Here is a 25530-nt window from a genome sequence, read left to right as displayed (position 1 = left end):
TTTAACACAAGTTGAAATAGGAGAAGGAGAGTTTTTCTTTCAGTTACTATCACCTATAACTAAGGACCATCAACAGTGGCAGCAGATTTTAAAGAAATAACCAATAAGGACTACATGTTAAATAAATACTGCAGAGGGAAATTACTAATGCCTCACTGCTGATACACCTCAAATAGACATTTGTGATGGAGAGCAGTGAATTAATTCATATTGATTATAATTAAAATTTCTAGACTGCCTAAATATTTCATTATTGCAAAGTATGATTTAATGTTTCCTTTAAATTACTTAATATAAAATAATGAATTAAAGAAGAAACCATTTGTCATGTGGACCTTCCTACAAAATGTACTTTTTATTGGCTTGAGTCATTTTTCCAATCAACCATATTAGAGTAGTTCTCACTCTCTCTGACTTTTTAAAAATTTCTTAATGTTTGAACAAATTTTATTTTTTATCCCACTTTTTTTAGATTCTGTTTCCTTACACCAAGGTAGCAATTTATGTTTCTTGGTTCTTCAGATATGCTGGAGATGACTATTGTTTTGGAGATTTTAGAGGGGAAGTGGTGTCAGTACGAGAGTGATGTTTTGATAAGAAGATTCCTAAAGTTGAGTTGAGGGACTCAACTTTTCTTATAGTTGCTTACCAGTGATGGGTGAGGGAGGGGGGACTGTTTGTTCTCACATGTCCCTGAAATCCTCCATTGGTGTGCAACTGGTATATGTAGCATATTTAGTTCTTTGAACATGTAAAAGAAAATTATACTTTCATATCCATATCACAAGAGTATACCATAGAAAGAAGGCTTTAAACTGCTGGCAAGGGAGAAAGAAATCACATTTTAAAATTCAGGAAAGTCACATTCTGTAATTATCCTGCAACCTTGTGGGCATTTTTCATTAAGAAAATAATTCAATCTCATTTTTAAAAGATTATTCAAATGAATGTACAGTCTCACTCTTTTTCTCTTTCCCTCCTCACACACATTCACATGTGCTCACGGGCACAAATACACACACAAATGTGAGCAGTGAAGAAGCTGAACATTCTGATGATGAAAACAAGGAGAGATAGCAAATCTGCTTGTGCAAAGTGGTAAGAAGAGAATAGAGAAAGGATTGTTCAGTGTGAAGGAGGGAAATATGCTGCTCATATCCTTGAAGAAAGCAGTATAAATTATAGACTTGTCCCAGAAATATTTGCTACACTGAACTTAGATGCGTGAATATGCAGTTCCCGCTATCAAGCTATTTTCCTTGCCCCTTTCTCTTAAACTGATTTCCTTTCATCAGATTTGCAAAGAATCATTGACCACAGGTGGGCTTTTTAAACATGTCATAGAATTATCAATATTCCACATAGAAATCTTGAGACTTGTCACTTTTGAACTGTAGTTCCCACTTGGCCCTACCTCTTCACCACTGCAAATATCATTATAATGTTAATAACTAAGTCTTCCACCCTGTGATTGAAATAGAGATGTGCTGTCCAAATCCCCTTATAAGAAAGGACTTGCTGGCCAGCTGCAGAAAGTGGACTGCAGATAGCCTCCAGGTGTCCACTTCTTCAGTGGCAGAAAGCTGCCTAACTCTAGGTCTCATCCTTCTCAGAGCAGGCTGCATCTGGGCATATGTGAGTTGTTTTCAACTATTTTAATTAATGGTAATATGAAAACTCTTCTGCATGTCTTTTGGTAAATGTATATACACATTTCTACTGGAATTTCTTCTAGGAGTGAAATTGCGAGGTCATGGTAGTGTTCAGTGTTAGTAGACCTTGCCAAATAGTTTTTTTTGAGTGGTTATAAAAATGTACAGTCCTCCCAGCAGAATATGGAAGTTCCAATTGCTTCACATCTTTACCAACATTCTGTATTATTTTGGTCTTTTTATACTTTAAATCATCATGGTAGCTGTGTTGTGAAATCTCATTTTCATTTTAATTTGCATTTCCCTCTTGGCTATTGAGGTTGAGTCCCTTTTTATATGTTTATTTGACAGTTGAATATCCTCTTTTGTCTTTTGCTATTAGGTTGTCTTCTTTTTCTTTTGATTTGTAGAAGTTCTGCATATATCCAGAATGAGTCCCTTGTCAGATATATTCACTTCAAATATCTACTCTTTAACTTTCCTTTTCATTCCTTTATTTGTGTATTATGATAAACAGTGACTTAATATTCTCAAAATGATCTTTTCAGGCAGGATGGTAGTGAGTATAACTAATACATTTTAAGAAATCTTTGCTTGCTTACCTCAGTGTTATGAAGACATTTTCCTATGTTTTCTTTTTTAAGCTTTATTATTTTGCCTTTCACACTGAGATCTACAATCTACCTAATTTTGACTCTTGAATATAGTATAAAGTAGAAGTCAGGATTTATTTGGTATATATATATATATATATGCAACTGACCCAGACAGTTTATTGAGGAAGTTATTCTCTCACCAGTGGATTGTTTTTTCATAAATCAAGTAAGCATGTCATAACTCAAGTGTGAGTCTGAATCTGAATTTTCTATTTTATTACATTGGCTTATTTGTTGTTATTTGATACTATTGAAGATGGTAGCTTTTAAATTTTATTTACCATTAATTGCTGGAATGTAGAAATACATTGTTTTTCTCCTTATACATATATGTATAAAATAAACATTAGAACCTCCATAGTTGACCACCTCTCTACATTGACTACCTCCTTAAGGAGAACAAATTTTCATAGATCAGACATGTATATTGTTGATATAGTAGGCCTCGTTCCTTATGCTGACCATTTCCATATGTTGACCAATTTGTTACAGTACCTTGGGTGGTCAACTTACAGAGGTTTTAAAAGAATCAGACCAGCGCCATCTTAAGAGTTAAGTTTCGCTTTCCCTGCCATTTCACTCAAGTTCCACTTTCCAGACAAGCCCAGGCAATTCCCGGAAATCATGAGACAACTGCCTACCAATCAGGGACCTCCCACCTAACCAATCCAGAAGCGCCCCCTTTGTTTCAAGCTGTGTGCGCCCATCCGCTGCGCAGGACCATAAGAACCCCCTGCTCCAGAGCTCCGGGCTCCTGGCTTGGATCCATTGCAACGGAGTCCCTAGGAGCCCAAGTTCAAACTTGCAATAAAAAGCCCTTTTGCTTTTGCATCAGACTTGGTGGTCTTTGTGTGGGATTTTGAGATTTGGGCACAACAGTTCTACTATACATATATTTCCGGCAAACTTCACTTATTCAAGTAGTAGCCCTGTAGATTTTTTTGTGTTTTCTGCATTTATAATTATGCCATCTGCAAGTAACACCAATCTTTCTTCTTTCTTTATAGCCTTATGCCTTTTTATTTTATCTTGCCTGATAAACTGATTAAGAATTCTAGCATTATGTTTGATATAAGTGGTATTAGGACAAAGCTTTCAGTATTTTAGTTTTGTTGGGTTCAGCAATCTTGTTCTTGTTCTTGGTTCTTGGTTTATGGTTCTTCATGTGCCCTTGGTTAAAGAATGACCAAACCCACTAAAAGAAAGGCAAATGTGAAATGAAATTTATTGAGGAAGAATAAAATAGATTGACAGAGCAAGAGCAAGATAAGGGTTTACAAAGCAAGATACATTCACCACAGCTCTTCAGCTATTGGTTAGTGTTTGTGTATTTAATGGAAGGCCCAAGGCAACTCTTATTCTTCTAATTTGAGGAAAAAAACAGATTGGGCATCCCTGGTCTGAGGTACTGTTTTATAGTGTTTGGACCCGGCCCTCCTTGCAGTTCAGTGGTCACCTTGGATCACTTTGATGGATAATCGGGAATTATATTACCTAAGTCTTAACTGTGTATGCAAACCTTCCATGAGCTTCTCTGAAAGTCCAATTTGGGAGGTGAACTGTAATGTAGACTTAAGCTAATAACATGATAATTAGCCTTATGGGTTGTTCTAGGTCACTTTCCAGACCCTATTACACCTGTGCTGTTTGGACTACAACTAGGGAGTCCTGTGCATTCTTCTGCAGTTGGCATGCTACGTTCTGATTGGTGGATCAGTAGGGCATTCCCTCCTCCCGCACTTGTAGGCAATTGCTTAGGCAGGACCAAGATGGGGCAGCACCAAGGTAGGTAGCCAGAGCTTTGTCCCTGGTAGAGCCATAGGTCATAATTATCTACATAAACTGTTTCACCATTAAGTATGCCATTACATTTATGATTTTTATAAATATCCTTTAATAAAGGAAGTTCCTTTTTGTTCCAAGTTTGCTAAGAGTTTTATCATGAAAAGGCTGTTAACCTTTTTGAGATAACTCTTTTTTTCATCTGTTAAAATTATCGTACGATTTAGCTCCTCTTTTCTTCTTGTGTTAAATTATATTGTTTTCTGAGTTTTGAAACAACCTTGCTGTTTGGAATAAATGCAGCTTAGATTGTGATATATTATCCATTTTATTTATCACTGGGTTTGATTTGTAAATATTTTATTTAGGACTTTTATATCTATCCTTATAAAAGATATCAATCTGTAATTTTTGTTTTTTAGGTATACACATTTAAGGAAGTCTGCGTAACATTTTGTTATTATGTTACATAGGCCTTATAAAACAAGTTGGCAATTGCTCTCCTTTTTGAGGGGTAGGGGAGTTATTTGGTAGAGTTTGTGTAAGATTATTTTTAGCAATAAAGTAATTTTTAAATTTCAAAATATTAAAGGGATACAAATGTTTTTCCTACATGGTTACCTTTTATAATGCATATTATAAAAGTTTTTATAATGCTCATTATAAAAGTCAGGCTTTTTAGTGTGTCCATCACCCAAATAGTGTTCATTGTACACAAAAGGTAGATTTTAACCCTCCTCTCCTCCTTCCCCCTTCTTGATTTCCTGTGACCTTTATGTCTCTTTATGCCTATGTATGCCCATCAATTAGTTCCCAATTATTAGAGAGTTTATTTGGTGTTTCTTTATCCATTCCTGAGATACTTCACTTAGGGTAATGATCTCCAGCTCCATGAAAGTTGTTGCAAAAGGCATTATTTTATTCCTTTTTATGGCTGAGTAGTACTCCATGGTGTATATATGCCACATTTTCTTAAGCTACTCCTCTATTGATAGGCATTTAGGATGATTACACATCTTTGTGATTGTGAATTGTGCTGCAATGAATATTCAAGTGCAAGTGTCTTTTTGATAAAATGACTTCTTTTCCTTTGGGTAGATACTCAATAGTGAGATTGCTGGGTCAAATGGTAAGTTTACATATATTTCTTTGAGGAATCTCCATACCGTATTCCATAGAAGTTGTACTAATTTGCAGTCCCAGCAACAGCGTATTAGGCATCTACACTGGCATCCATTGTTTTTTGACTTTTTAGGGAAGGTCATTCTGACAGGAAAAAGGCGATATGTCATTGTAGCTTTAATTTTCATTTCCTTGATGATTACTAATGTTGAATATTTTTTCATATGTTTTTTGACCATTTGTCTATCTTCTTTTGTGATCTTCTGGTTATGTCTTTTGCTCACTTTTTAATGGCATTCCTTTTTTCTTACTGATTTGTTTGAAATCTTTGTAGATTCTGGATATTAGCCCTTTATAAGTTTGTGAATATTTTCTCTTATTCCATAGGTTGTCCATTCATTGTTGATTATTTCCTTTGCTGTGCAGAAGCTTTTTTTTATTTAATCAAGTCCCATTTATTTATTTTTGTTGTTATCAATATTTGAATTTTTATAAGGATGTATTCATACATTAATGGTACAATTAAAATGAATTTAAAACATTCTCAGAATAAACATATATATTAAAAACTGTCTCATTAAAAAAAAAAAAAAAATCTAGATCCAGATGGTATCATCTGGAAATCTTCACAAACACTTAAGAAAAAAATAACTTGGAATCAAAAAGGAGCCTGAATAGCCAAAGCAATCTTAAGCAAAAAGAACAAACCCCAGTTGCCTTTGGGGTTGTAATCATGACTTCTTTGCCTAGACTAATGTCTAGAAGAGTTTTTCCTACATTTTCTGCTAGAATTTCTGTGGTTTTATGACTTACATGTAAGTCTTTTAAACATCTTGAATGAATTTTTCTATATAGTGAAAGATAGGGGTACTTTTTCATTCTTCTGCATGTGCCTATCTCATCTTCTCAGCATCATTTATTAATAGGTGCTTCCTTTCCTCAGTTTATGCTGTATGCTTTGTTGAAGATCAATTGGTTGTACATAGATGGTTTTATGTTTTATTTCTGGGTTCTCTATTGTGTTCCATTGGTCTATGTCTCTGCTTTTATGCCAGTACCTTGCTGTTTTAGTTCCTATTGCCTTTGCATATAATTTGAAGGCTGGTAATGTGATACCTCCAGATTTGTTCTTTTTGCTTAAGATTGCTTTGGCTATTCAGGCTCCCTTTTGATTCCAAGTTATTTCTTCTTTAAGTATCTGTGAAGATGCTTGGATGATACCATCTGAATCTGGATTTTTTTTTTTAATGAGAAAGTTTTTAACATATATGTTTATTCTAGAAGTGTTTTAAATTCATTTTAATTGTATTATTAATGTATGAATACATCTTTACAAAAATTCAAATATTGAAAATAACATTAAAATCCCCCTTAACCATTATCCCCTAAAATTTTAGTTACACATGACTGCATTTTATGAGGGAAATGATGTTATGATACCATGGTCCTTGCAGGTTTGAACTTTTCCATGGATTTTCTTCTGTGAGCTAGGGCAGTCTACTTGAACATAGATAAATCTCAATCTTAGTGAAGTTTTTAATAGAATTATATGTGATGATATATTAATAATGCTTAACATAGTGCCTGACACATACTAAGCATTCCGTGAATGTTAACACTGTAGTTGTTATTAGATTTTAAAAGATCCCAGGATGGAAGTGACTGTTGGGACACTACTCTATACCCAGGGAAGGAGATAGGGAAGATTTTGGAGTAGGCAAAATAAACATCACAAAACAAACTGTACTGAAGCTCATGCATTTATTTGTAGGATAGTCCCATAAATCCTTCTCTGGAACTTATTTATCCTTGTAGAGATAGTGGTAGCAAGGTTATTTTATCTAGATTGTCTGTCTGCAGCAAATTCGAAGCAGCAAGTCTCCCTAGTGTCTATGCTTTAGCAAAACAGCCACAATAATAAATATTCATTTAATGTGCAAACTTCAAACTAAGAGTTGTCAGAATTCTTGTGCTTCTTATTGAAATTGACAGAATAAGGAAATGAAGGAGGCTGCTTGATGTAATGGGAAACCTCTAAGTGAAAGAATGGATATTTGGTTTTCTGTTCATTTTGTGATTGACAGTGTAAAAACCACACAGCCTCAATTCGTTACCCAATCTGTGAAATGGAGGTATAGAATTTCTCCCCTGAATATTAGCATGATCTTGAAAATGCCTAGAGAAAGTAAATTCTGAGTTGCAACAATGGCCTAATGAGAAAAATGGTGGGATGTCTTAAAGGGAGCTTATATTCAAACTCTAGTAAATATTTTTATATTCACTAAAATAAAACTGCAAAAACTGAGCATTGAATTATGACTTCATTGATTATTATTTATAATGGAATTGAGGGAGGAGTAATGAGAATAGAGGGGAAAGATATGGTCTTTGATAGCACTGAAGTAACATTTTGTGATGCTAAGTGATTTAAAACACATTAGAGCCTTGGGGCTTCCTCCTGATTTGGGGGGAGAGAAGCAAAGGTGCTAATAGACATTCTACCCCCACCCTCACCCCCGCTATAAACTGCTAGAGTCAGCTGTGCTCTGGCATGTATTTTTCCAGAGCCTCGGAAAAATATTCTAGCACACAGGAAGGTACCATCCTTGACTTTTTTCTATCAAGAATTCTTTAGCACTGTGCCTCTCCTTGGTTTAAAAAAAAAGTTTGACATTTTACAAGTTGCAAATTAATGAAACTTATAATACACAGATATAAATTCCATTTACCATCCCTAGCTCATAATTTAGTCTCTTTTTATTTGGGGTTTCAGAGAGAAGCTTTAAGCATTGAGTTGCAGATCCAAACAAAGAAACAAAATGTCTCTGCATATGCAAAGGAAATCTTTCAGGTGTTGTTCTGTTGAAACCCAGACGAGTGTAGTCTTATCAGTCATTTTAACAGCTGCAACTACATCTCATACATTTTTTTATTTTATAATATTCTGTGAATCACCACCTGCAGGCATCATAATTCTACAGTTTCAGATAAAGGGAGATATATAACATAATTTGTTGATAAAGAATTTGGAGTGTGTGGAGGGGTATGTTACAATAATATCTTTGCTATTTATTCAGTAAGCAATAGAATGATACCTGAGATTTTATGGGACAGGATTTTTTTAAAAATAGGAATTCTAAGGAAATGATATACTGTAACATTATTCAATTCCATTGAGAGAGAATGTTTGCAAGATTAGATGAAACACTCGTCTTCAATGGAGAGGAGAAATGATGCACAGTGAACACACTTTAGGTGACCAGTAGACCTCAGTGGCCCATGTCATCTCACTTGATACATAACAGAAAGAATTCTTAGTTTACTGTGTAAACTCTTGGATAGTTCATTTTATCCACAAAGAAAATTATCATATAACATGTGGAAAATGTACTGGCTTGGAACTGCTTTTCATTTTGCAGAAGTGAGACTTTGGAAAAGTCATTTAGCCTATCTGATTCTTGGATTTTTCTCACTATAAAATATGTATATGTAGTTAATTTTTCCACATAACGAACAACCCAAGAAACACAGTCCCTTACAATAACACATTTATTCTCACTCAAGATACACATCTGCTGATGTGTGGCTCAGCTGTAGCTCTGTTCCAGCTGGGTTCTACATTTCTTACTCTCAGACTCAGACTGAAAGGAGAGCCCTTATGTGGGGCATGCTCATTATCATGGCTGAAAGAAAGGGTGAGAGCACTGGTGGACAGCTGCCTCTGACAGCTTCTGCACAGCCCTGGCACAGACTGTGGCCACCATCATTCCACTGGCTAAAAAGAATGCATAGCTAAGGCCAGCATCAATGGAGGAGGGAAGTATGCGTCTCCCACAACCAGCCAGCAAATCTCGTAGCCCTCTCACATGGAAGGTAGAGATGAATAAGAAAGGATGACAATATCTACTTATCTCTCCAAACCTTTTTGAGTCTCAAATAAGAAAAGTTATATTTAATATAAAAGTGCATTGTAAGCTAATGAATTCTCTACTAGTGTAAGAAGTGCTATCATCATCAAGCAGTGCCTTTTAATGTTACTTATTTCAGAGATCCAGGGAGATTTCAAGTCCCTACACCTCATTAAAACCCATCGTTTCTTCATTCTTACCACAAACCTTTGCAAAGCTTTTAACTGTCTCAGTTGTAGTTTTTTAAAAGCTATGTATTTTGCCTTTTTATGTTCATGTTTTTAAAATGCTACAATTATGGTCATTTATATTTATTTTCTACTATATTAAACCTCTTTTAAGAACTTATTGGGCATCTGGAAAGTTATTATATTTTTTCCTCTGACAATTAAAGTGATAAAATTCCCTGTAGGAAATTAGAAAACTTTGGAAGGATAAAGAAGAAATTTTAAGGCATCCATATTCACATTCCTCTCTCAATACACACATACATACATACATACTTACATTCCAATATATACAAATACTAATCTTTACTAATGAGTACAGACTCCTTTGAGTGCTTTCCACTTCACTATGTGTTCATGGCATACATTTTATATACGTTGAGAACATGAATTTAACATTTTAATGTTTAATATTAATATATGTAATATGTAATATATATACATATGGTTCCCAACTTATGGTAGTTTGACTTAGGATTTTCAACTTATGATGCTGTGAAAGTGATATGTATTCAGTGGAAACTCTACCTTAGCACCTGTACAACCATTCTGTTTTTTACTTTCAGTACAATAGTCAATAAATTATGGAGATAACCCTTTGTTATGCCTAGCACTACAGGAGGCTGAGGTGGGAGGATCCCTTGAGCTCAGGAGTTTGAGACCAGCCTGAGCAAGAGCAAGACCCCATCTCTACCAAAAATAGAAAAAAATTAGCTGACCATGGTGGTGTATGCCTGAAGTCCCAGCTACTCAGGAAGCTGAGGCTGGAGGATTGCTTGAGTCCAGGAGTTTGAGATTGTATTGACCTATGATAATGCTGCTGCACTCATGCCGGGGGTGACAGAGGAGTGAATATTACAAAATTAGTTTAAACTGCCCTTTACTGATAGATATTTAGGATATTTAGAAAGAGTGAGACTATCTCAAAAAAAAAAAAAATAGGCTTTTTATCAGATGATTTTTGCGCATCTATTAGCTATGATGTTCTGAAGGTTAAATGTATTAAATGCATTTTCTACTTAAGATATTTACAGCTTATGATGGGTGTGCTTGGATGTAACTCCATCATAAGTTGAGGAACATCTGTAATTATGCAGTCCAATAATAAAACAGACTCATTCCTCAGTTTCAGAACTAGACCATGACAATACCCTTGTGTGTTCTCTGCTATCACATTTCCCACCCATCATAACCACAATCCTCAAGTTTGTGCGCTATTGTTATTTTATTTATTCTTTTAATTTATTTATTCTTTTGTAAACAGTTTTCAGAATAATTTTTTAATATTTTTTGTATATGTTTATATCTCTAAACAATGTATCACTTACTTTTACTTGGTTTTAAGCTTTATATAAATGATATCATACATTATTTTTAATAGTGGAATGCATATTACAAAATCAGTTTAAACTGTCCTTTACTGATAGATATTTAGGATATTTAGAATGTTTTCTCCTGTTTTACAAAAAAACTTATACATTAAACTTTGTGTATATTCCCAATTATTTCCTTGAGAATAGTTTCTAGAGGTAAAATTGTTGGGTTAAAGGGTAGAACACTTCTGGTCTTTTTTTTGTAACTGTACATCAGGAATTGTGTTCATCTAGAAGATTTTGATAAAAAAAAAAATTTGCCTGGCAGATAATTATAAATCATTACTAGCTTTCCACTTTAATGTTCTATATTAATATACAAATGTTCCAGTGTCTTACCACAGTTAGTAAGTCCAACCCCAAATTCCTCAGTATTTCTGACATCTCTGAGAGCTGTTCTGTTCTTGTTACACTGTGGTATTAACATCTCCTCAGTTCCTCAGGACAGAACCCTTAAAGACACCTTCTCTCCACTTCCCCACGTCCATTTCAGGCACCCTATACTCATACTTCTCCTTAGTCAGTCTTCTGCCTCTGCAGTGTCCCTCAAATTTATCCCTTCCCTTTCATTATTACAAGCACTGCTGTATTTGAAACCCTACTCATCTAGATATGTAATGTGAACCATTCTATCACCTCCTAACCGGACTCCTACCCGTCTTTAGTCGCTTTCCTTTTTAATCAGTCTTTGACTCTGTAACTTCCTCAAAGCACAGACTTCTTCAAAACGGAAACCAAAAATATCTGCTAACTCCCCATAATCCATGTGATAAAATCCACGCTTCTTAGTTATTATAGACCAAGCCCTTGATCTAATTTAACCTCCTTCTGCAGCGTTATTTCCTTATGATCCATCCTCCCTAGCCTGCCCTCAAGAACTCTTTGTGTTCTGTACTCTACACAGCCCAGCTACTTCTTCTCTGTATGCTTTCTTTGTTCATGTTACTCCCTCAGCCTAGGATACCCTTTTTCTCCCTACCTTTCCAGCCTGTGGAAAGTTACTCATACTTCCAGGTTCCACAGAAATACCAGCTTCTTCTTGGAATTGTACATCAGTGTAAGTTATCAAAATCACACATCAATGAGCCCAGCATGGTAGCTTCTCTGAAAATGTTATGCATGTCAATACATGCCAAAAATATTCTTCTAAATAATGCTGGGTAGAAATAGCACAATGATTTTAAGCACATCCATTACAATAGATTAGAAACTGTATATGTAAAAATGTATATGTGTGTATATGTATGTGTGTGTGTGTGTGTTTCTACATACATGTATATGGAGAGAAACAGAAGCTGATGGAAGACAGGGAAGACATGTAAAGACTTGAGCCTGATATTTATTAAGCCCTTTGAAATTCTTATTGGAACCACACAGGATGAGTACTTTTCAAAAAATTAATAATATTATGATTTTTGTTAGGTTCATTTCCTTCATTAAGATGCTGGCTTGGGCTAACATAGGTTTCCATTTTGAGGCTTAATCATGTTGGTCCAGTTGTAGGAGGTCAGCCTATTTCACTCTTGACTAGCTGAGTTAGAGTGGCTGTTTCCTTGCCTTGTCTGTCTAGTTATAGTCACAAGTGGACAATAGTCCCTTCTACGTAAAATGAAAACGGACTAGATGATTGTTAAATGGATGAGGCAATGATCTCTAAGTTTCTTTCCAGCTTTCCCAGTCTCAGATACTTTTTGCTCATGAGACAGAAAAATGCTTAAGGTTAAAGGAAAGTATTAATTTGTTTTCTGCTCTAGCACCCTCACTGGTGTCAAGTAGCTGGTTGCCCCTTTTCTTCACTCTCAACCGCCAATATGCGCTATGTGGGAATTAAAACATCTGGCTTCTGATGTGGGTACACCTCTTCCTCTGTGGCCTTGGGTGTGCCTCCTCTGTGTCTTTGGGTATGCCCCTTGGGTATGCACCCATGCCACTGTTTGCTTATCTGTGAAAATGACTAGGGTAAGACTAGATGCTTTGAAATTCTTTGTAATTTTAGTATATTATCATTTCATAATTGATATGTTTTAAGTACCCAAAGACTTTTTTACTCTGTAGTCATCGGCCTATTTCAAAGTTAAGAAATAGGTAGAATGGGACTATTCACAAAATATTTTCCTTTTCACTAAATAGTGCAGATAACAAAGTGGAACATGAGGGTACACAAACAGATGTGTGCAATTCAGAATTGTCCTAGTTCCATCACGTATTCTAACTTTCCATATTTTTCTCTTATGATGGCTATTTCTGAAGTCTTTCAAGGTTATTACTTTGTGGGAATGTAAACTGAAATATTTGAATATATTTGTAGAAAGTTAAAATGTTGGTGTAGATTTCCAATATGCATACTAATTCAGTTTGGTCCATAGTCACAAACAGTATTTCAAAATACTGGATATGAATTCCAGTGATCATTATAGATTTCTTTTTTAAGAAAGAGACTCATAAGATGAGGGCTCCATTTTAATTTCCAAGGGACAAACTAATCTTTGATATATGATATTTGAGTTTAGAGTTGCTTCTGGCAAACATAATTGTTACTGCTTAAATAAGTATTTCTTTTCTAGTAATTAGAATTTTTTCTCATTTTGATGGGTAGTCATAAATATTAACCACCAGCAGTGCAGGAATAGTTTATATTCAAATTGTCAGACATAACTCTGTGAACACATAAAATAATTTACATTTATTTAGAACCTTTTATCCTAAAGTGCTCTACATGTATTTCTGTATGATCTGATTGCAAGCTATACATAGAACTCTCCCACCTGAAATAGTGCAGCAACCAAAATAATTAAGACAAAAGACACAACTTCATATAAAGTAGATGACAGAAGGAAATGTAATATTTTGTACTTTGTTCCTATATTCTCTCATGCTTATAGGATTGGAGAATCCATGTTGACCAAATGCACCAGCACAAAAGTGGAATTGAATCTGCTCTAAAGGAGACCAAGGTATGTGAATTACTTCAGATGAATCAGTATATATTTACTTATCTATAGAATACCTATTAATATGGCAGAACATGAAATTTAAAATGACACAATTCTTGCTTTTCAGGAACTTACTAATTGAATGTACCGTATTACATTTCAACAGCTCTAACACTAAAAGCAACTAAAGAAAATGAACTTATTTTACTATAAAGGCTATGTATATATTAAATATATTACATATATACTGTATATTATGTATGCATATGAATGAGAGAAACATTTCATTATTTTTTTCCTCTCTGAATCCCAAGGGATGAGAGGACACCAGGCCAGCAATGCCTAGATCAGCATCTTCCCCAGGCCTGCTGCCTTACCAGAAATAGGGACTTTTGGAGGATGTCACAAAGAAGCAGAGGAACAGGGAGAAGTTTTGGGTCCCAGATTAGGGCTATCGGTTTAGGGATCTGCTTCCAAGTGGAATATTCCAGTCATCTTTGAAATATGCTGTAGGAAAGTCATGGTTTTTTTTTTCCCTTATATACTTTGTGAACTTTATATAAAGCTAATTACAATCACATAAATTTTAGATATGCATAATGGCAAATGAATTAACTAATGCTACCAGGTGCTTTTTTATTTTAATGTTCTATAAAATGTGACAAAAATATTTCTCATCACAGACCTTTTTTGCTTTTGAAAATTTCAAACTATCTTCTTTTTCACATGTGATTGATCATGTTGTGGAATGGATTAAGAGGGATTTAACCCATTTCTTAACTATTTTTGAGTCATTTATTTTGCAAATTCTTTTATCTACTAACATCTCATGGAATTTCTAGGGATTTTTGGACAGACTCCATAATGAAATTAGTAGGACTTTGGAAAAGATTGGCAGCCGAGAAAAGTACATCAACAATCAACTGGAGCACTTGGTTCAGGAATATCGTGCAGCTCAAGCCCAGCTGAGTGAGGTAATTTAAGAATGATTTTCATGGATTTATTCGAATTAATGATCCTAAACCCTAAACTTGATGCAACGCTTTTCATTTGGGAATCATGAAATGCTTTTCATAAACAACACATTGATTCTCTGCCCACTTTAGAAAGTCAAGCAAGCCAAGCAAACTTATTTCTATTTTACATGTAATAGAAATTGTTATCTCCTAGAAATCTTTAAATACTCTTCTCCATTTGATTTAAGTAAGTGAAGGTATATGTTACTGGGAAACATAGCTGAGAATAGAAACAGGGTGTCAGGACACCTGATTTTTTGCTTCTGGAACATGAAAGCAAGACTCTTCAGAGACAAGTGGTTTAATTAATGAAATGAGTCAAATTTTTCATTAAAAATAAAACCACTAGCTTTGAAAGTACCAGTTCTTTGTCCCAGCAGTAGGGATCTAAAGGCTTTCCTTAGGGATTTATGCTCCCTATTTCTTGATGTTAAGGGAGACTAGTAAGAACAAGTGCAAACCTCAGTTGAAGGCATATTTTTTTTTCTTCTAGCAGACAAAGTGAGAAGGAGAAAAGAGTGGAAATAAATTTGAGATACTTCTGTGCTTTTAGACGTTCTCAAAGACAAATAAAAGTAATCTTTCCTTTTTATTATATTATTTGTTAAATTTATCATTCTTATACAGATTTATTCATGAATATTTTTACTTTAAAAATACTATAAAATTCTCTGATTAAAGCCACCACATATCTATCTAACATTAATATTAAATAATTGTTAGTTTCCCAGAATGTATTCCAGTTGATTATACTGTCATCCTGCTTGTTAATCCTTATTAATTGCTGAGCCTGATGCCGTACTTTAATTGATTTTTTTTTTTTTGAGACTGCTTTTCTCTGCATAGCATGCAAATTAGATTGACCAAGAGCCAATCCCCTAAACTGTTGAGGAATGACCGAGGACAGTTTTTATTGTGAACCATGCCCATGTGAGTTACACAGTCAGTTTATGAAGGTTAAGGTAGTTCATCATTTTATAGTGCTTTAGTTAAATACATGGTGCCTATCAGGGACATAAAATAGCTGCAGTTAAATGTCACTTTCACAAATGTATTCGTAAACAAGGAGGGGGTTGTCTTAAAATGATATGCAGAAATTACAAGCACAAAGAGGTCAGATTTAAGTAATCTGCTTTTGTTTTAAATTTGTCACTGTACAAAATATTTTCCCCCCACAGGCAAAGGAACGCTATCAGCAGGGAAATGGAGGAGTAACTGAAAGGACCAGACTCCTGTCTGAGGTACACACCCCCGCCCCCCTCGTGCTGCTCCCATCAGCAGGGCCTAGCCCTTAGATAGCTGGCACATGGTCTAATACTGATTATTTCAATTGCTTCCTATGGCCTTAAATAATTTTTCCTAATTATCTTATCAGTGAATCAATTATTTATTCATACATTCCTTGTTTTCTTAAGATGCCTGAAGTTGCTCTATTAAATTCAACGTAATAAATTCTGTTTATAACAGTAGCACACTTATAACCTTATTTAATTTTTTTTACATAATAATTATAATTAACATAGAGAATAGTAAGTTAAGCCCTGGCTTAGGGAATCTATAAAAATTTTAATGTTCATCTGTAAGAAACAAGGTTTATTGTTAGTGATTCTTGTTGGTAACTTAAATGTAACCTTGGGTACTTCTCTGTCCACTATTGGGAATGGCTTATAGCCTCTCCCTTCTTGAGAATTTATAGAGTATTTTCACATATTGTTGCATTTATTTGCATGATCTTGCAAGAAAGGTAAGGCCTGATATATATTCTGATTTTTTACCAAAGAAAAATTACTACAACAAAGTCAGTAGTAATTTGGGACCTGAATCTAGGATGATCTTTGGTCATAATCCACTGTAATTGTCACAAACTACTGTTTGACAGGAAAGAACTAAGTTTCTTTTATAGAGATTATTTGAGGAATAAATGGTTATGTTAAAATACTAAACATATAACATTAGAAATATTTAGTCTCTAATCCTGTGGTGCTTCTAGGCAAATAAAACAGTATGTAGAAGTAAAGTGCTCACTTATGTTAGGTAAATTAACACTTAAAGGGAGTCCAGGGAACCATTTAGTTCTTCTGGAGTAGATAGTTATCCCCAGTTGTAACATTTAAGGTGCCTGAAAAAAATTAATTTGCTTTACTTGGATGAACATTTTATTCCCAAGGAAGGTTTTACTCACCAGTATGATAAAAATAAAGCCTACTAAGTTACAATAATTATAATTTACTTAGATCATACAAAAATTTTCATTTTTTAAAAGATGCTAATTTTTATCTATATTAATGCTGGTTGGGATTTTTTGCTAGTAATTGAGGCTACAGTAGTATAATATCAACATAGAGCGCAGATAAGAACCAATATGACAACACAGCATGCCGCTAAGACTTTGGAAAGGTTCATGGTTTGGATAAAGCAGCAGAACTTTTTTTTTGGTGGGGGGAGGAGATACTCTTTTTTGTTTGTTTCTTCCTTGTTTATTTCAACATATTAAAGGGGTACAAATGTTTTTATTACATGGATACCTTTTATAATGCTTAAGTCCAGGCTTTTAGTGTGTCTATCACCAGAATACTATATGTAGCCATGTGATATATACTTTTTTTTTTTTTTTTAGTGTTCTATAGAAAAAAAGGTGACATTGTCTCCTATAGAACTATAATATTAAGAAAGTACCTAGAAAACCTTTAGAAATCCAAAAATCTCTTTAGGATGTTTATGCCACTTTAATTAATAGCCAAGTGTTAGAGAGTGGCATGGTGGACACTGTGAGATAATTGCAAAATTTGGGTGCCTACTGTCTGAAACAATTTTGATTGTTTTCATTCTAGTATATCACAACCTGAAAAAGATGATATAAAGGTATTTGGTAAAGTTTAACATTAGGAGTATTATCAGAAGATGAAAACCTTTATATATCTGCATATTTTATCTTGCTATTTGAATTATATCCAGAATATTCCCAATATTTTTATTCCCCTTTGTGTATGTTTAATACTATGTATCTAAATTAAAATTTCTCAGTATATCACTGAAAATTTTTGAAAGTTTATTAAAGTTCAGTGCTCATAAAAACTTTATTCTTAATGAAAGGTTACGGAAGAATTAGAAAAGGTAAAACAAGAAATGGAAGAAAAGGGGAGCAGCATGACTGATGGCGGTGAGTATATGCTCATTTTGAGGATAAAAAGTCAGCAAGAGAAGAACAGCTCTTCAAGAAACCTACTTACATAAAACAGGACTAATAACTAGGAACTCTACTTTTTAAAATGAATTATTTGTTACTTGTTTGAAGAGAGATACATGGTACAAAAATGATGTGTGATAATCAGTATACTGTTTTCCTTGAAATCAGCAAGAAATAGATGTAAATTTTTTTTACTATAATTTAGGTTTTTTTTTTTTTTAATTCAAATTGCTCTGATTCAAAATCAGAGTAGGATTGAGTCACGCTGGAGTTCTGAAACTGTCTGCTATCTGAATTTCAGTATCTCTTGCCATGCTTGGGAAGTTCTCCTTGATTATATCTTGGAGTAGAACATCTGTGCCTTTAGGGACATCCTCTTCACCTTCAGGAATTCTCATAAGGCAAATGTTTGCTTTTTTGGAGTGGTCCCACAACTCTCTCAGGGAATGATCTGTTTTTGCACTCCACTTCTCTGCTTCTTTGAGTATCTGGGAGCGTTCAAAAGCTTTGTCTTCAGTGTCAGAGATCCTTTCTTCTGCCTGCTCCTTTCTGTTACTGAGGGATTCTACTGTATTTTTTAGATCTTTGAGGGCTGCAAATCCATGCCTCAATGTGTCAAAATCTTTGGTGATTTTGTCTTTGTTTTTTTTTTTTTATTTTGTTTTTATTTTTTTTATTAAATCATAGCTGTGTACATTGATATAATCATGGGGCATCATACACTAGCTTCATAAACCGTTTGACACACACTGGTTGACATAGCTTTCCTGGCGTTTCTTTAGTTATTGTGCTAAGACATTTACATTGTACATGTACTAAGTTTCACATATATCCTTGTAAGATGCACCTCAGGTGTGATCCCGCCTGTTCCCCTCCCTCTACCCACCTCCTCCCTCTCTCCCCTCCCTCCCCTCCCTTTCCCCCTTTCCCCTATTCTTAGGTTGTAATTGGGTTATAGTTTTCATGTGAAAGCCCTAAATTAGTTTCATAGTAGGAGTGAGTACATTGGGTACTTTTTTTTCCATTCTTGAGATACTTCACTAAGAAGAATATTTTCCAGTTCCATCCATGTAAACATAAAAGAGGTAAAGTCTCCATCTTTCTTTAAGGCTGCATAATATTCCATGGTGTACGTATACCACAATTTATTAATCCATTCATGGATCAATGGGCACTTGGGCTTTTTCCATGACTTAGCAATTATGAATTGGGCTACAATAAACATTCTGGTGCAAATATCTTTGTTATGATGTGATTTTTGGTCTTCTGGATATATGCCCAGTAGAAGAATTATAGGATTGAATGGCAGTTCTATTTTTAGATCTCTAAGTGTTCTCCATATATCTTTCCAAAATGAATGTAATAATTTGCATTCCTACCAGCAGTGCAAAAGTGTTCCCTTTTCTCCGCATCCACACCAACATCTCTGGTCTTGGGATTTTGTGATATAGGCTAGTCTCACTGGAGTTAGATGATAATCTCAAAGTAGTTTTGATTTGCATTTCTCTGATGATTAAAGATAAGGAGCATTTTTTCATATGTCTGAAGGCTGTGCACCTGTCTTCTTCAGAGAAGTTTCTCTTCAAATCCCTTGCCCAGCCTGCAATGGGATCCCTTGTTCTTTTCTTGCTAATGTGTTTGAGTTCTTTGTGGATTCTGGTTATTAAACCTTTGTCAGAGACATAACCTGCAAATAATCTTCTCCCATTCCAAGGGCTGTTTGCTTGCTTTACTTACTGGATTAAAGATTTAAACCTAAGACATGAAACTATAAAAATACTAGAGGAGAGTGCAGGGAAAACCCTTGAAGAAATTGGTCTGGGCGAGTATTTTATGAGGAGGACCCCCCGGGCAATTGAAGCAGCTTCAAAAATACACTACTGGGACTTGATCAAACTAAAAAGCTTTTGTCTTTGAATTCATTGAATTCTTGAGACAACTTTTGAATTACTCCTTGAATTTCTAATTCCAACTTTACTTCAATTCTATTACTCTTATTTGCCATCCAAATTCTGAACTTGATTTCTGACATCTCAGCCATTTGTTTATGAATGGGATCTTCAGTTGTGTTTCCTTTGTCATTTCTTGGGGGAAATGATTATTCATGTTGCCAGAGTTTTTCCTCTGATTCTCCCCCCTTATTAACCAGTTTGATGTAAGCATTCCAAAATGTATATAAAATCAGCACATTGTACCCACAAATACTTCAATGTAACAATATGATTTGATTTAAAAAAATCAAAGTAGGAAATATTTAAATATGTACTTTGCTATGCCAATTTAAAAAATAATATTTTATTCTGTTTTCATCAAATTAGCTTCATTTTTCCATTTTTGGTATGAAAGGGCACTAAATATGTGCCCAGATGACACTAAGGCAGTGATGTGGTGACCTCTGTTTATTTTCCCCTCCCACTAGACCTTACTGGGCAGGGGTCAAATAGGGAAGAATTAATAATCCTCCATAAAAAAATAATAATAATAATCCTCCATAATCATCCTCCATTGTGAGCTGGTTACTTTCACATGAGCCAGTGGTGATTGCCTAAGGCTTTTCTATGCCCTCGAAAGATTTTCTGGAGTTTGATACATAATGAGTGAGCTTGCAAAAGGGAGTATAAGGGACTATTTTTGCAATATGTTTCAAATGGGCCTATTATCTATATCTCAAAGGTAATTCTTTCTTCCCCCTTTCCCCTTTGTATCCACTTTTCCTACAGAAAAATATCCTAGCCCACAATCTTCTCGAACACATCTTTAAATACCTAGTTAGCAGCTCTTCCCCTAGAAAAGGAAGAAAGTTTAGCCCCAGTACCTCAAATACTATGTCATTTTCCATCCTGAAAATCTCAGGTGTTTAAAATGCCACAGCCCAATAGCCGGGCGTTGTGGCAGGTGCCTGTAGTCCCAGCTACTCGGGAGGCTGAGGCAAGAGAATCGCTTAAGCTCAGGAGTTGGAGGTTGCTGTGAGCTGTGTGAGGCCACGGCACTCTACCGAGGGCCATAAAGTGAGACTCTGGGCTGTGGCATTTTTTTTTTTTTTTTTTGTAGAGACAAACAGTGTGAATGTCAGTAAATAGTTGGCTATGTTTTTAGCCTATTTTTAGCTTAAGACAAAGTAAGGAAAATGTCATATAATACTCTAATAGACTGATAATCCAAATGAACATTTTGATTCCATGTTGTTTTCATTCTGCAGCTCCTTTGGTGAAGATTAAACAGAGCTTAACAAAATTGAAGCAAGAAACTGTTCAGATGGACATTAGAATTGGTGTTGTGGAACATACGTTACTCCAGTCAAAACTGAAGGAGAAGTCCAACATGACCAGGGACATGCATGCGACAGTTATTCCAGAATCAGCCATAGGCTCTTATTAAAGCATACTGTTCTCATGCTTCTGATTACTTGGTTTTCTTATATCAAATTATATTTCATGTTGCAGAGATTTCAAAACACACAACTATACCTTAAAGCATGTTCAATGGGTATTTTTTACATATATACACTCATACTGTATCATGGTGATTATGATGGTCAAAGCCTTCACATTAAATATAATGTTTAATAAAGTAATTAAAAATTCTTACTTTTAAAGAAGTTTCATTAATTATTACTTGTGCCAAATCTCCTTCCTAGTGTCTCATTTTTCTTATTGGTGCTTAGCCCATGTACATGACCCATACTTTCCATAAATGCTGCTGCTGTCACTACATGGACTGCTGACAAGCCTTCACTTGGCTCTGCCTCGACAGTGGTCACAAGGGCTTTTGTGCTCAGAGGCAGCTAAGGATAGGTGCCTCCTTAATATGTTCATCTGATCATATTAAGGAACAAAATCCTTTTCATTTCCATATTCCTAACCAGGTGCCCAGTACGTAGAAAGTGTCCAGCAAATTCTTTTAGAATGTGGATAAGTGACATTATAGAGTTTCAGAGTCTCTTCTAGTTCCTGTTCTATAGCATGAAGAATTTGACGACTATAAGCCTTTGTATGTTGTACAGTGTTGAGATAGTAATGAAAAATTATAGGTTTTTTCCTATGATATTAACTTGGAATTTCAAGCATCAGTATGAACTCATGAGGTTTTTAAAATATGTATGGGTTAATATAAACATAGAAATATTTATAAATGTAGAAATACACACATATACATATATTTCTTAGTTCTATCCTGTGAGAGAACCTAGAAGCAGTGACAGCCCAACAACTGTGTGCATTACCTAGCATTCAAATCTTGGTTTCTAAATTTTCTACTTTAAAAAAAGTCTTTTGAGAAAAATGGCTAATACCTGCACTGGGGCATGTAAATCGCAGGATGAGTCTAAATTATCTTGCTTTGTTAGGAAATAAGGAAGTACTCAAAGAAAGATGAGGAAATGGCTGAAGGACACAGCCTGATTTAGGGGTGTCTTGTCAGCCAATCCAGGACAATGTGAATATCAAAGAGAATCACAGTAATGAATTCTAACCCATAGAATAAGAAACCATGAGTCCATATAAATATAAATGAGAGAATGAATAAATAGGGAGACGATGATGGTCTTCCTTACAATGGGATAATAGCTCATGCAAAAGCAATGCTGGATTTAGAAAATCACCACCAGGCAACTATCATGGTGCTAATTGATTTGGATAAGAATCATCAATGGATGCTAAAAATAGCATTTTTGTTAGCAAGTTTAGAAAGTTTAATGAGAAATGAGTTATTTATATAATCTCAAAGTATATGAAATAATTCACAAATAAAAAACTGTAAGACTGTATAGTAGAAAAACCCAGCAGATACCACTTAAGTGATTAAAGGTAGGATCATCAATAATGGGAGAAACAGACATCATATGCCTCCTGAAAAGGGCACACGCTTACATGGTTCCTGCTGAAAATGAATGACCTGAATCTAATCATGAAACATCCAATGAATCCAAATTGAGGGATTTGTACAAAGTGGCCCATATTCTTCAAAAATGATAAGGTCATGAAAAACAAATACTAAGGAACTGTTCCAGAGTAATGGAGACTAAAGAGACATGACAGATAGCTGCAACAGGGATTCAAGATTGGACACTAGGTCAGGAAAACAGAAATTTATATAACTATATATGTACATGCTATGTGTGTGTGTGTGTGTGTGTGTGTTTGTATATATGTGCACATATACGTAGTTATAAAGGATATTATTTACACAGCCAGGAAAATTTGTATACAGTCTATAGACTGGAAAGTAGCATTAATGTTAATTTCTTGATTTTTATATTTGTGCTGTAGTTACATAGGAGAATGTTTTTGTTTTTTAACAATAAGAGTATTTGGTTCCAAAGGTACATCATGTCAGCAAGTTACCCTCAAATTCAGGAGAAAAAAATGTGTATGTGTTTGTATGTGTCTTTACATGTATAAAAAGAGAAAATGATAAAACATGGCAAATTATTAACATTTTGGTAATCTGGGAGAATATACTGAAATATGTTGTACTTAAACTTTTCTATAAATATGAAATTATTTCAAAATAGTAAAGTTTAAAAATATATTTCTTGAAGGTAATATACTTTGTATAAAAATTAGCCTCTCCCAGAAAAAAATAGCTAATCAACTCGTTGAAGTAGAGTGACCTCCCCCCAAAAATTCTGTGGCCCATTGAACAGAATTTAAACTTACAATTTTATAATTATTGACTCACTGACCAAGTAGTACAATTTTTGAGACTCAATTTTTCTATTAATAATTCCACTAATTTATCTAGGTCAATATTTCTCAAGAGTTTTACATAAAAACAAAAGTTTTTGTATTCAGAAAAAATTGAGAAATGTCAAATTTCATCTTCAGTATTTTCTGTACATTGTGAATCTGCACACAGCAAATATAGTTCGTTACTTTTTATAAATCTATACAGTCATTCCATAGTAGCAGCAGTGGGGGATTCATTCCAGGAAGGCCACATCCCAAGGATATCAAAATCTGAGTATGCTCAAGTCCCTGATAGAAAATTTCTCAGCCACTTTCCTCAATTCTTATTTTATAGCATTGGGTAGGACTGGCGGCAGGGTTAGAAATTTTTAAAAGCTTAGAGAGATAATCTAAGTACTCCTATAGGGAGCCAACAAATCGATAAATTTTCCCTGACTATGAGTAAACAAAGCATTTTAGATCTCAAGAGGTCTTTAAAGAAGATCTAAACTAGTGTTCTTAAAGTGTGGCCTGTGGGTTATCTTAATTTAGCCCCACCTTGGGGATTTTTAATAAGTACCCTTGATGACTACATACATACTGGAGTTTGAGACATGTTAATGTAAAAGGCTGTCAAAAAATCAGACAACCAAAGCCCCTGAAGGGTCAAAGGGCATGCCCATTTACAAAGCATGGTAACAAACTGCATGGATTCCTAAATGGTTTCCAGTGTAGTTTGGAGAACTTCTTATCTACAGCTCCTGTTCCATCCCTATCCAAAAGCAAGATTTATACAGCCATATTGTCATTCATGTCCAATGACTTCCCCTCACACACACATATTCTCCCTACATAAGGGCTTGTGCATGGACTCCACCAGAAGCTCAGACATCTTATTTGTAATCGTAAATTTGCTAGTAAAAGGAAAAACCATTTTTTATATCACAACAGTTCGGACACCAGGTGAGTTTTTTCACACCAACAACCACTTATCCAACTCTTGGAACTGGGTGTCCTTTGATTCAATTCTGACACTAAATACCCAGAGTTAGTGCACACCCCACAAGTTAGGAGCCCAGCCTGATGAGACTGTCCCAACTACAGATACCAACCGCAAGTCTGGGCCTCCTAGAGTTCTGGACAACTGTCTGTAAATTGGAGATTTCCCTGACACCCCCTTCAGGTTTGATAATTTGCTATAACTGCTCAGAACTCCAGGGAACCCTTATGTTTACTAGCATATTATAAAGGATGCAAGTGAACAGCCAGACACAAAATAACACAGGGTGAGTTACCAGAAGGGTGTGTATCTTCCCTGCCCTCTTCAGGCAAGTTACTGTCTGAGCAGCTCTCCCACATGCTCATCAACCTGGAAGCTCTCTGAAACTCTTCATTTATGGTTTCTATGGAGGTTCCATCACACGGGCTTGATTAAATCATTGACACTTGATGATTGTACTCAAGCTCCAACCCTGGTCCTCTCCCTGGAGGGTGGAGGTGGGGCTGAAATTCATTCTCTTCAATCACATGGTTATTTACTCTGGCAACCAGCCCCTCCCTCTGAAAGACACTTCACTGGCATAAGCTCAGGTATGGCTGAAAGGGATATTATGATAAGAACAGATGCTCCTCTCATACCTATCATTCAGGAAATTACAAGGGTTTTAGGAGCTCTGGGCCAGCAACCTGGGTCATAAACCGAATATAGACGTATTTCATCACAACACATATACCACAGTAACATTCTGCATGACTTTTGGATATCATTTATCCTCAGTTTAATCTTTTCTTCTGCAAAGTTAGGGATAGGACTTGAATATTCTGAATGCTTTTAATCCTAAAATTTCATGATTTACAATATTTAGCAGGCTCTCTTCACTGTTTACAATAATTTGCAATGGTCTGCTACACTCAGCTCTTGCCATCTCTAAAGAGCAGGTTGTTAGATATTCAGAAACATTGAGAGCCATTTGTTAAACTCTCTGGTATCTTAAAATCAGCCCATGGT

At 35.1% G+C, this 25530-nt stretch overlaps 1 protein-coding gene across 1 annotated transcript in view; it reads left to right on the top strand.

Annotated features, from left to right (window-relative positions):
- Positions 1-21447, top strand: part of IFT57 (intraflagellar transport 57) — a 60588-nt gene extending 39141 nt beyond the window's left edge. Inside the window, exons 7-11 of the mRNA XM_053564475.1 lie at positions 13603-13674; positions 14496-14627; positions 15848-15910; positions 17763-17829; positions 21056-21447. Of these exons, the coding sequence (XP_053420450.1) occupies positions 13603-13674; positions 14496-14627; positions 15848-15910; positions 17763-17829; positions 21056-21234 (513 nt within the window). The 3' untranslated portion in view covers positions 21235-21447. The remainder of the gene's footprint in view (positions 1-13602; positions 13675-14495; positions 14628-15847; positions 15911-17762; positions 17830-21055) is intronic.
- The last annotated feature ends 4083 nt before the right edge of the window (positions 21448-25530 follow it).

This window comes from Nycticebus coucang, chromosome 16, assembly GCF_027406575.1.
Source record: "Nycticebus coucang isolate mNycCou1 chromosome 16, mNycCou1.pri, whole genome shotgun sequence".
Lineage (NCBI taxonomy): Eukaryota > Metazoa > Chordata > Mammalia > Primates > Lorisidae > Nycticebus > Nycticebus coucang.
The sequence above is the reverse complement of the archived record's forward strand: the minus strand, read 5'-3'. Positions and strand labels throughout refer to the sequence as shown.